Source organism: Colobus angolensis, unplaced genomic scaffold, assembly GCF_000951035.1.
Source record: "Colobus angolensis palliatus isolate OR3802 unplaced genomic scaffold, Cang.pa_1.0 Scaffold130, whole genome shotgun sequence".
In the NCBI taxonomy this organism is placed as follows: Eukaryota; Metazoa; Chordata; class Mammalia; order Primates; family Cercopithecidae; genus Colobus; species Colobus angolensis.
Window position 1 is genome coordinate 440,483 of NW_012114253.1, and position 9,506 is coordinate 449,988.

The 9,506-nt window shown below is 58.0% G+C and overlaps 1 protein-coding gene across 1 annotated transcript in view; it reads left to right on the forward strand.

Annotated features, from left to right (window-relative positions):
- HSPG2 (heparan sulfate proteoglycan 2) overlaps window positions 1-9,506 on the forward strand; it is a 141,422-nt gene that overhangs the window by 100,537 nt on the left and 31,379 nt on the right. Inside the window, exons 46-59 of the mRNA XM_011934064.1 lie at window positions 1,501-1,526; window positions 1,670-1,728; window positions 1,905-2,072; window positions 2,231-2,341; window positions 4,307-4,407; window positions 4,498-4,678; window positions 6,097-6,222; window positions 6,334-6,486; window positions 6,563-6,705; window positions 7,018-7,153; window positions 7,236-7,390; window positions 7,683-7,833; window positions 8,600-8,751; window positions 8,837-8,969. Coding sequence (XP_011789454.1) covers window positions 1,501-1,526; window positions 1,670-1,728; window positions 1,905-2,072; window positions 2,231-2,341; window positions 4,307-4,407; window positions 4,498-4,678; window positions 6,097-6,222; window positions 6,334-6,486; window positions 6,563-6,705; window positions 7,018-7,153; window positions 7,236-7,390; window positions 7,683-7,833; window positions 8,600-8,751; window positions 8,837-8,969 — 1,795 coding nt within the window. The remainder of the gene's footprint in view (window positions 1-1,500; window positions 1,527-1,669; window positions 1,729-1,904; window positions 2,073-2,230; window positions 2,342-4,306; window positions 4,408-4,497; window positions 4,679-6,096; window positions 6,223-6,333; window positions 6,487-6,562; window positions 6,706-7,017; window positions 7,154-7,235; window positions 7,391-7,682; window positions 7,834-8,599; window positions 8,752-8,836; window positions 8,970-9,506) is intronic.

Below are 9,506 nucleotides of genomic sequence, written 5' to 3' on the forward strand. Positions count from 1 at the left end.
CCACGTCCAGCCACTTTTTGAATTCTTGATGTTCAGGCTTTGCATATGCCGTCTTCTGCATGGAACAGTCTTCACCCCTAAACCACCTCTTCCTGGCTAACTTCCACTTAGCCTTCAGACCCAGCTTCATTCACTCATTCAGCAAATTTTTAACAAGCAGCTCCTGTGTACCATACTGTGTGCTGAGGTGTTGGAGATAATGGAATGAACAGAACAGATTCCACCCCAGCCCTTACGGAGTCTGCCATCTAATAAGAGATCAGCCCTAATGGGAGATAAGACAGGAAAAGAGTAATTGTGCAAATGTATATTTACAAACCATCGGCCGGGTGCGGTGGCTCATGTCTGTAATCCCAACACTTCGGGAGACTGAGGCAGGCGGATCACAGGGTCAGGAGATCGAGACCATCCTGGCTAACACAGTGAAACCCCGTCTCTACTAAAAACACAAAAAATTAGCCAGGCGTGGTGATGGACACCTGTAGTCCCAGCTACTCGGGAGGCTGGGGCAGGAGAATCGCTTGGACCTGGGAGGTGGATGCTGCAGTAAGCCCAAGACTGCACCACTGCACTCCAGCCTGGGCGACAGAGCGAGACTCCGTCTCAAAAAAAAATACAAATTGAAAAAATTAGCTGGGCGTGGTGGCGGGCGCCTGTAGTCCCAGCTACTCGGGAGGCTGAGGCAGGAGAATGGTGTGAACCCGGGAGGCGGAGCTTGCAGTGAGCTGAGATCGCGCCACTGCACTCCAGCCTGGGTGACACAGCAAGACTCCATCTCAAAAAAAAAAAATAAATAAATAAATAAAATTTTAAAAAACCATGATAAGTTATCTGAAAGAAGAGTACAGCCTGCTCTGAGGTAATACAAGAAGTCCCATCCTCTTGGAAGCCTTCCTGGGTCAGTGCCCTCCTCTCTCCAGGCTGGGTCAGTGCCCTCCTCTGCACCCGCACAGCCCTGATACACTTCCTGCATTCTCATTTTCACATAGAATTTCCATGTTGGGTTCCCAGCTAGTAAGTTCCATAGACCAGGGACTTCATCATGTTCATTGTTGTATTTCCAACAACACCTATAGCACATGCCAGGCACGCAATCATTGCTTAATGGACGTTTGCTGGCCGGGCGCGGTGGCTCACGCCTATAATCCCAGCACTTTGGGAGGCCGAGACGGGCGGATCACGAGGCCAGGAGATTGAGACCATCCTGGCTAACACGGTGAAACCCCGTCTCTACTGAAAATACAAAAAATTAGCTGGGCATGGTGGCGGGCGCCTGTAGTCCCAGTTCATCTGGAGGCTGAGGCAGGAGAATGGCGTGAACCCGGGAGGCAGAGCTTGCAGTGAGCCAAGGTCACGCCACTGCACTCCAGCCTAGGCGACAGGGAGACTGCATCTCAAAAAAAAAAATGATGTTTTCTGAATGAATTTCTCTGGAGAATAAAGACCTTACCTCCCTCATCACCCAGCCTGCTAACACTCCCTTACACTCCCCTTTCTCAGTTCACCAGCACCCTGTGTTGGGGCCTGTCTGGTCCCCAAAGTGCTTCCAGAGCTCTAAGCCCCCTCACCTGACATTGGGCAGCCTGCTGAGCTTCTGGCTCCCCAAGTCCACCATGAGGCACTGGGGCCCTTGAGGCCTGACATTGCCGGTCCTTGCTCCCCCTTACAGGTGTGCCCCAGGTTACGTGGGTAACCCCAGCGTGCAAGGGGGCCGGTGCCTGCCAGAGAGTAAGTGGGACTGTGGCCCCAGGATGGGGATGATGGGCAAGGCAGGGAGCCCTGGGAATTTGGGGGATACTGGGTCTGGGGGACAGGGCTGAGGGTGGGGTACCCCAGCTTTTGGGAGAGCAGAAATATCGAAGACAATGCTGAAAGGCCCCTCCTGTCTCGGCCCCTACCCCCAGCAAACCAAGCCCCACTGGTGGTCGAGGTCCATCCTGCTCGAAGCATAGTGCCCCAAGGTGGCTCCCACTCCCTGCGGTGCCAGGTCAGTGGGAGCCCACCCCACTACTTCTATTGGTCCCGTGAGGATGGGCGGCCTGTGCCCAGCAGCACCCAGCAGCGACATCAAGGTACCCATGGCCCTAGGCTCCTCAGCCCCAAGAGCCATCCCAGTCGGAGGGAAGGCAGGGGCCTGTCCCTGCCCTAGTGGGGTCCTGTCCTTGCGCATGGGGCTGGATGTGAGAAAGAGCGTATCTGCACCAACAAACTCTTTTCTCCTCCCCACCAGGCTCTGAGCTCCACTTCCCCAGCGTCCAGCCCTCGGATGCCGGGGTCTACATTTGCACCTGCCGTAATCTCCACCATGCCAATACCAGCCGGGCAGAGCTGCTGGTCACTGGTGAGTCCCTGCGCCCCCTGTAACCAAGACCACCTGTCCTGGGCTGGGCTGCAGGCTGCAGATTCAGCAGATGGTACATTCACCTGCTGGGAGGGGGCAGTGGTGGCCTGGACAAGGTCGGCGGCCATGGAGATGAGGAGAGATGGCAGATTCAAGACTCATTTTAGAGGTAGGATCGGCAGGACTTGACTGGTCAGTGAAGCCAAAAGAAAAGGGTGGGCCAGGCGCAGTAGCTCACGCCTGTAATCCCAGCACTTTGGGAGGCCAAGGTGGGCAGATCATGAGGTCAGCAGTTCGAAACCAGCCTGGCCAACATGGTAAAACCCCGTCTCTAGTACAAATGAAAAAATTAGCTGGTCATGGTGGTACACACGTATAATCCCAGCTACTCGGGAGCACTGAGGCAGGAGAATTATTGCTTCAACCCAGGAGGTGGAGGTTGCAGTGAGCCGAGATTGCACCACTGTACTCCAGCCTGGGCAACAGAGCAAGACTCTGTCTTAAAATAATCATAATCATAATCATAATAATCATAATCATAATAATAATAATGCATCTTGGAGTCACCCTGCCCTGGCTTCCAGGGAGCTGCAGTATGTCTAGGCCAGCTCCTGTCAGTCACTGACTGAGACCTATTCTGGGAGCATCAAGTCCCCTGCACGTCCGTCCCACCCATGGGTGTGCACTGTGGGCTCCAGTGGCCTGAGAAAGCCCTCAATGCAAAGAAGTGCAGTGGTTGGCGGAAGTCAGGCAGGTGGGCACGGGGCGGGGCATGGCTAGGCCACCAGCAGCACAAGCTACAAACAGGTTAGAGAGAATCGCAAGTTTGCTTTGGACGTGTTAGAATCTGAGATGTTTGGGAAGACATCTCATTGAGTCCACCAGGCAGGCATTTGGGTATGTGAGTCTGAACTCCGGTAAGAGGCCCCAGCCAGAGAAATGAGTCTGGTTGCTGTTGGCACAGGGATGGCGTTCAAAGCTATACGACAGGATGAAGTCACCTAGGGAGAATGTGGCCCGAGGACAGGGCCCAAGCCCAGAGTCCCAAGGAGCTCCAGCATGAACATGTCAAATGGAAGAGGAAGGGCAGGAAGAGCCTGAGAGAGTGCAGCCATGAGGCAGGAGGAGACAGGGGGCATCATGGGAATCAGAGGGAAAAGGGCTTCCAGGGCAGCCTCTCCACTGGGAAGTCAGATAAGGGCAAAGAAATAGCCCTTGGAGGTCGCGCTTTGAGAAGAGCGGTTTTCAGTGGAGAGAAGGGATAGAAGCCAGATTGGAAGGAGGCGACGCATGGGTGGGAAGGTGGCGAGTGTGGACAACTCCTGCAAGAGTCTTGGCTCTGAAGGGAGGCCAGGAAATGGGTCATTGACCACGAGAGCATGAGGTCAAGGGGGAGTTTTCAGAAATGGGAAATCCTAGAATGCACTCTGGACCGAAGTGATCTCATGAGAAGAAGGAGACACTGATGTCGCGAGAGCGAAGGAAGCCCTGGGGAGGGGTGGCACTCAGGCGCAGCTTTGGGACGGGGTGGGGGCAGGAGAAGGGGCCTGTGTCAGTACCACTAGCTAAGAAAGTGCAAGGGTGGTTGGAAAGGCTGGAGGAGATGGGAGGAGGTGTGAAATAGTTGTTTTGGGGGGATAGAAACTCAAACCAGACGGAGAAACCCAGTTGGAGTGAAGTGTGATGTGTCAGGAGCTTATTGTGGTCTGTGATCAGAAACTGGAGCCAAGTGGACTCATGGCGTGGTGTTCCCTAACCATATCCGTGGCCCCTCTGTGTGGGCAAGGAGGGCGGGGATGGTGGGGTTCAGCCGGAATGGGGGAGGGAGGCACCAGGGAGTGGAATGAGAGTTAGGCTGGACCAGGAAGGAAGTGATGCCTAGAGGAGGTTATGGAGAAAGACAAAGTGGCCACAGGACCAGGACCTAGCCAGCACCGGCTCACGGGGGACTTCCCGTCCCTGCAGAGGCTCCAAGCAAGCCCATCACAGTGACAGTGGAGGAGCAGCGGAGCCAGAGCGTGCGCCCCGGAGCCGATGTCACCTTCATCTGCACAGCCAAAAGCAAGGTGTGCAGGGCAGGGAGTGGGGATGAGGGAAGTCTGTCTTCTGGGGTCTCTGAGCCCCACCCATGACCCCCTTTCGCCTTGCCCTGCTAGTCCCCAGCCTATACCCTGGTGTGGACCCGCCTGCACAACGGGAAGCTGCCCACCCGAGCCATGGATTTCAACGGCATCCTGACCATTCGCAATGTCCAGCTGAGTGATGCGGGCACCTATGTGTGCACCGGCTCCAACATGTTTGCCATGGACCAGGGCACAGCCACTCTACATGTGCAGGGTACACCTCCCATCTGTACCTGATTCTCCCACCCCAGCTCTCCCCGCATGCCCACCGGGATTAACACAGCATTTCTTCATTCAGCTGATCATTTCTGAGCACTGCTGCGCGCCTGGTCCTGGTCTAGGCTCTGCAGAAGCAGGGGAGAGAAGCATGTACAGTATCTCGGCCCTCCTAAAGTACAGGTTCTAGGCAGGGAGACCATAAGCATGGGAATAAATGAACAAGCAAGATAACTACACCTGGTGATGAGTGCCAGGCTAGGAATAACAGAGTGACGAGAAAGCAAGAAACGAGGTGGGAGAAGGCCAGGCGCAGTGGCTTACACCTGTAAGCCCAGCACTTTGGGAAGCTGAGGCAGGTGGATCACTGGAGGTCAGGAGTTCCAGACCAACCTGGCCAACATGGTGAAACCCTGTCTCTACTAAAAATACAAAAACTAGGCCGGGCGCGGTGGCCCAAGCCTGTAATCCCAGCACTTTGGGAGGCCGAGACGGGCGGATCACGAGGTCAGGAGATCGAGACCATCCTGGCTAACACGGTGAAACCCCGTCTCTACTAAAAATACAAAAACTAGCCGGGCGAGGTGGCGGGCGCCTGTAGTCCCAGCTACTCGGGAGGCTGAGGCAGGAGAATGGCGTAAAACCCAGGAGGCGGAGCTTGCAGTGAGCTGAGATCTGGCCACTGCACTCCAGTCCGGGCGACAGAGCGGGACTCCACCTCAAAAAAAAAAAAAAAAAAAAAATACAAAAACTAGCTGGGCGTGGTGGCAGGTGCCTTTAATCCCAGCTACTCAGGAGGCTGAGGCAGGAGAATCACTTGAACCGGCGAGGCAGAGGTTGCAGTTAGCCGAGATTACACCACTGCACTCCATCCTGGGCAACAGAGCGAGAATCTGTCTCAGAAAAATAAAATAAAACCAGGTGGGAGAGGCAGGGTCTACTCTAGACAGGGCAGTCAGGGAGGGCCTCTCTGAGGAGGTGACACCCAAGCTGAGACCTGAAGGAAAGGTAGGCATTGGGCGAGTTAGAGAGTTGGCAGAGTGTGCTTGGCAGAGGGAGCAGTATGTGGCAAGGCCCTGAGGCAGGAGCACATTGCTGAGTGTGAGGAACAGCAGAGACTATGGGGCTGGGGCTGTGGGAGGGAGGACGGGTGTGGGCAGCGTGGAGAGCATGAAGTATGTGGTGGATGACGGTAGGAATTTTGGATTTTATTCTAAAAGCAACAGGGAGTCATGGACAGGTGTCAAGTGGGGAGGCCACAAGGTCCTGTTGACATTTCCACAGCTCCCTCTGGCTCCTGTGTGCACAGACGGCCGTGGAGAGCTAGTCCGGAAGCAGAGATAGCGGCAGCGAGGCTCTTGTGTGAGTCAGATGACACCCCCCACCCTGATTCATGTTCCTTTCCTCCCTCGTCAGCCTCGGGCACCTCTTCCGCCCCTGTGGTCTCCATCCACCCGCCACAGCTCACAGTGCAACCGGGGCAACTGGCGGAGTTCCGCTGCAGCGCCACAGGGAGCCCCACACCCACCCTCGAGTGGACAGGTGAGGCCGTGTTGGGAATGACATTCAGGGCCTGACTCTCCTGGGTGTGGGAGGGGAGGGGCAGGACTCTGAGCAGGCTTGGTGGGTGCTGACCCCGCATCTGCTCGTTAGGGGGTCCTGGCGGCCAGCTCCCTGCAAAGGCACAAATCCGTGGTGGTATCCTGCGCCTGCCAGCCGTCGAGCCCACAGATCAGGCCCAGTACCTGTGCCGAGCCCACAGCAGCGCTGGGCAGCAGGTGGCCAGGGCTGTGCTCCACGTGCATGGTGAGAGGCCGGGCTCAGGGTGGGGGCTGGGAGTGTGCTCAGCCCAGGGCGTGTTCTCACAGCACTCTGTCTGCAGGGGGCAGTGGACCCAGAGTCCAAGTGAGCCCAGAGAGGACCCAGGTCCACGAAGGCCGCACCGTCAGGCTGTACTGCAGGGCTGCAGGCGTGCCCAGCGCCACCATCACCTGGAGGAAGGAAGGGGGCAGCCTTCCACCACAGGTGAGGAGATGGACCCACCCAGGAGGCCCACTGGCTCTGTAGAGAGTCCCAGTCACCTTTCCTCCCCCTCCACGCCCCACCCCACTTCCTCCTCTGTGGCTCCCTTCATCTCCAAGATGGTGGCCTCCTGCCCCTGCATCAGCAGGGAGCCCCTGGCGTCCTCTTGGCTGCCTGGCGTTCGTCCTCCTTAATGCCCCACTGGGCCGTAATATTGGCCCTGCACCTGCCTCTCCCTTTTATGCCCTATCTGTCCCCCTGGTGAGCCGTTGCCCAGCCGCCTCTGGGGCAGCTGACCCTTCTCATCCATGGCAGGCCCGGTCGGAGCGCACAGACATCGCCACACTGCTCATCCCAGCCATCACGACTGCTGACGCCGGCTTCTACCTCTGTGTGGCCACCAGCCCCGCAGGCACCGCCCAGGCCCGGATCCAAGTGGTTGTCCTTTCAGGTGCGGGCCCTCTGGGAACGGAGGGGTGGGGAGGGCAAGCCAGGGCTCCCCTGGGGCCTGCTGACCCCTACTCTGTCCCCAGCCTCAGATGCCAGCCCACCACCAGTCAAGATTGAGTCCTCATCACCTTCCGTGACAGAAGGGCAGACACTCGACCTCAACTGTGTGGTGGCAGGGTCGGCCCACGCCCAAGTCACCTGGTACAGGCGAGGGGGCAGCCTGCCTCCCCACACCCAGGTATGTGGGCCCTCCCTACACCTAGGTATGTGGGCCCTGAGCCTATGGCAGGGTACCAGGGTGCAGGGGCTGTGGCGGAGGCGGGGGCCTGTACACAGGGCGGGGGAGGTGGTACACTGCCCCACACGTTCCAACAGCAGAAGCCTGGCCTCATCTCCCACCCCGCCAGCTTCCAGCATGGGATGGCTCAGAGCAGAGCCAGTGAGAGTTTGAATGAATCCCTGAGGCTGAGGGAGTGGTGACGACAGCCCCCGTCCCTGTCCTCACGTACCTCTGCCTCCTCCTGGCCCAGGTCCACGGCTCCCGACTGCGGCTCCCCCAGGTCTCACCAGCTGATTCTGGAGAATATGTGTGTCGCGTGGAGAATGGATCGGGCCCCAAGGAGGCCTCCATTACTGTCTCTGTCCTCCACGGCACCCATTCTGGCCCCAGCTACACCCCAGGTGAGGAGCCAGGTGCGGCTGGGCCATGGCTGAGCCCAAGGAGCTCCCAGGGAAGATGCTGGCGGCTTCTTCAGTGGCACCAGGACAGAGGGGGGCGTTCCAGGCAGGCTTTGACCCTTCAGTGCCTGCTCAGAGAGAGGAGGGGGCTAAATGGATGGGAGGGGGTCTAAGGCTGGTCCAGCTTACCTGGGCTCGCTGTGAGGGACTGTTTCAGAATTTGTCAGGAAGCAGCAGAGTGTCCGGGTTGAACACTAAGCAGGGAGCTGGCTGACCTGGTTCAAATCCCAGATCTGTCCGTTAGCAGCCTTGAGCTAGCTTTTATCTTTTGGGGCCTCAGATTCATCTATGAAATGGAGTAGTACCATGCACCTGCTTGGTCATGGTGTGGTTTAAATGAGACGGTGTCTGTGCAAAGTACTTGTGAGCACACAGAAGACGCCCTGTAGAAGGGAGGTGTCTCATTGTCATCTGCATTCTTGGGCACAGCCTGGGTAGTGAAGCTTGCTGGTTCCCTACAGACCAGAGAAGCTCATCATCAAGAAATCATGGTTGGGTCAGTGGGGCTCCAGCTTGTGGTTAGAGGTTGGGGAGGGAAGAAGCCATACTCAGCTGGCCATGTGGAGGCAGAAGGGTGTGGCCCTAGTCCCAGAAAGGCTACCTGTCGGCCGTCCCCACTAGGGCCTGGTCACAGCCCAGAGCCCTCTGCCCCAGGGCTACAGGTTACAGCCCAAGAGTCCAGGCCTCTGAGCAGCCCCTCTGTGTCCAGCGCCCGGCAGCACCCAGCCCATCCGCATCGAGCCCTCCTCCTCACACGTGGCTGAAGGGCAGACCCTGGATCTGAACTGCGTGGTACCCGGGCAGGCCCACGCCCAGGTCACATGGCACAAGCGTGGGGGCAGCCTCCCTGCCCGGCACCAGGTATGGCAGCCCCCGGGACCACCTTGCTGGAGGGGCTGGATGGGACTGTTCTGACCCCCTCCCAACCCACCCCATTTGCACACAGACCCATGGCTCGCTGCTGCGGCTGCATCAGGTGACCCCGGCCGACTCAGGCGAGTACGTGTGCCGTGTGGTGGGCACCTCCGGCCCCCTGGAGGCCTCAGTCCTGGTCACCATTGAGGCCTCTGTCATCCCTGGTGAGTGACTCCCAATGATGTGGAAAGCTGGAGGAGGTAGACAGCCCTCCAGGGTGGTGAGATCCCAGTGACCCCTGTTGCCGACAGAGCAGGAGGCCCACACTGGAGCTGGCTGCAGGGCCCTGCCCAGGCAGACCCCACTCATCAGAGTAACCACCGCCTTCCCATCACACTTCGCTTTGGCCACATGACTCCTCAGGCGTTCCTTCCCACCTCCTCTTCCTCTCTCCGAGCCTCCACTACCCTCATCTCTCTCACTTCTTCACTCCCTCCCCTCTGCAAGGCATGGCCCATGCCCTGGTCCTCCCATTGGGGTTGCTGAGCTGAGGGCATCAAGCCCAGGCCCCCAGATGCCCGAAAACCTGGACCCGGCCTTGGAACCCTGGGCTGAGCTAGCTGCAGGGTGGGCGACCCCTGCCCTCTCATCTCAGGAGCATCTACAACCCTCATCTCTCTCACTTCTTCACTCCCTCCCCTCTGCAACCCATTGGGGTTGCTGAGCTGAGGGCATCAAGCCCAGGCCCCCAGATGCCCGAA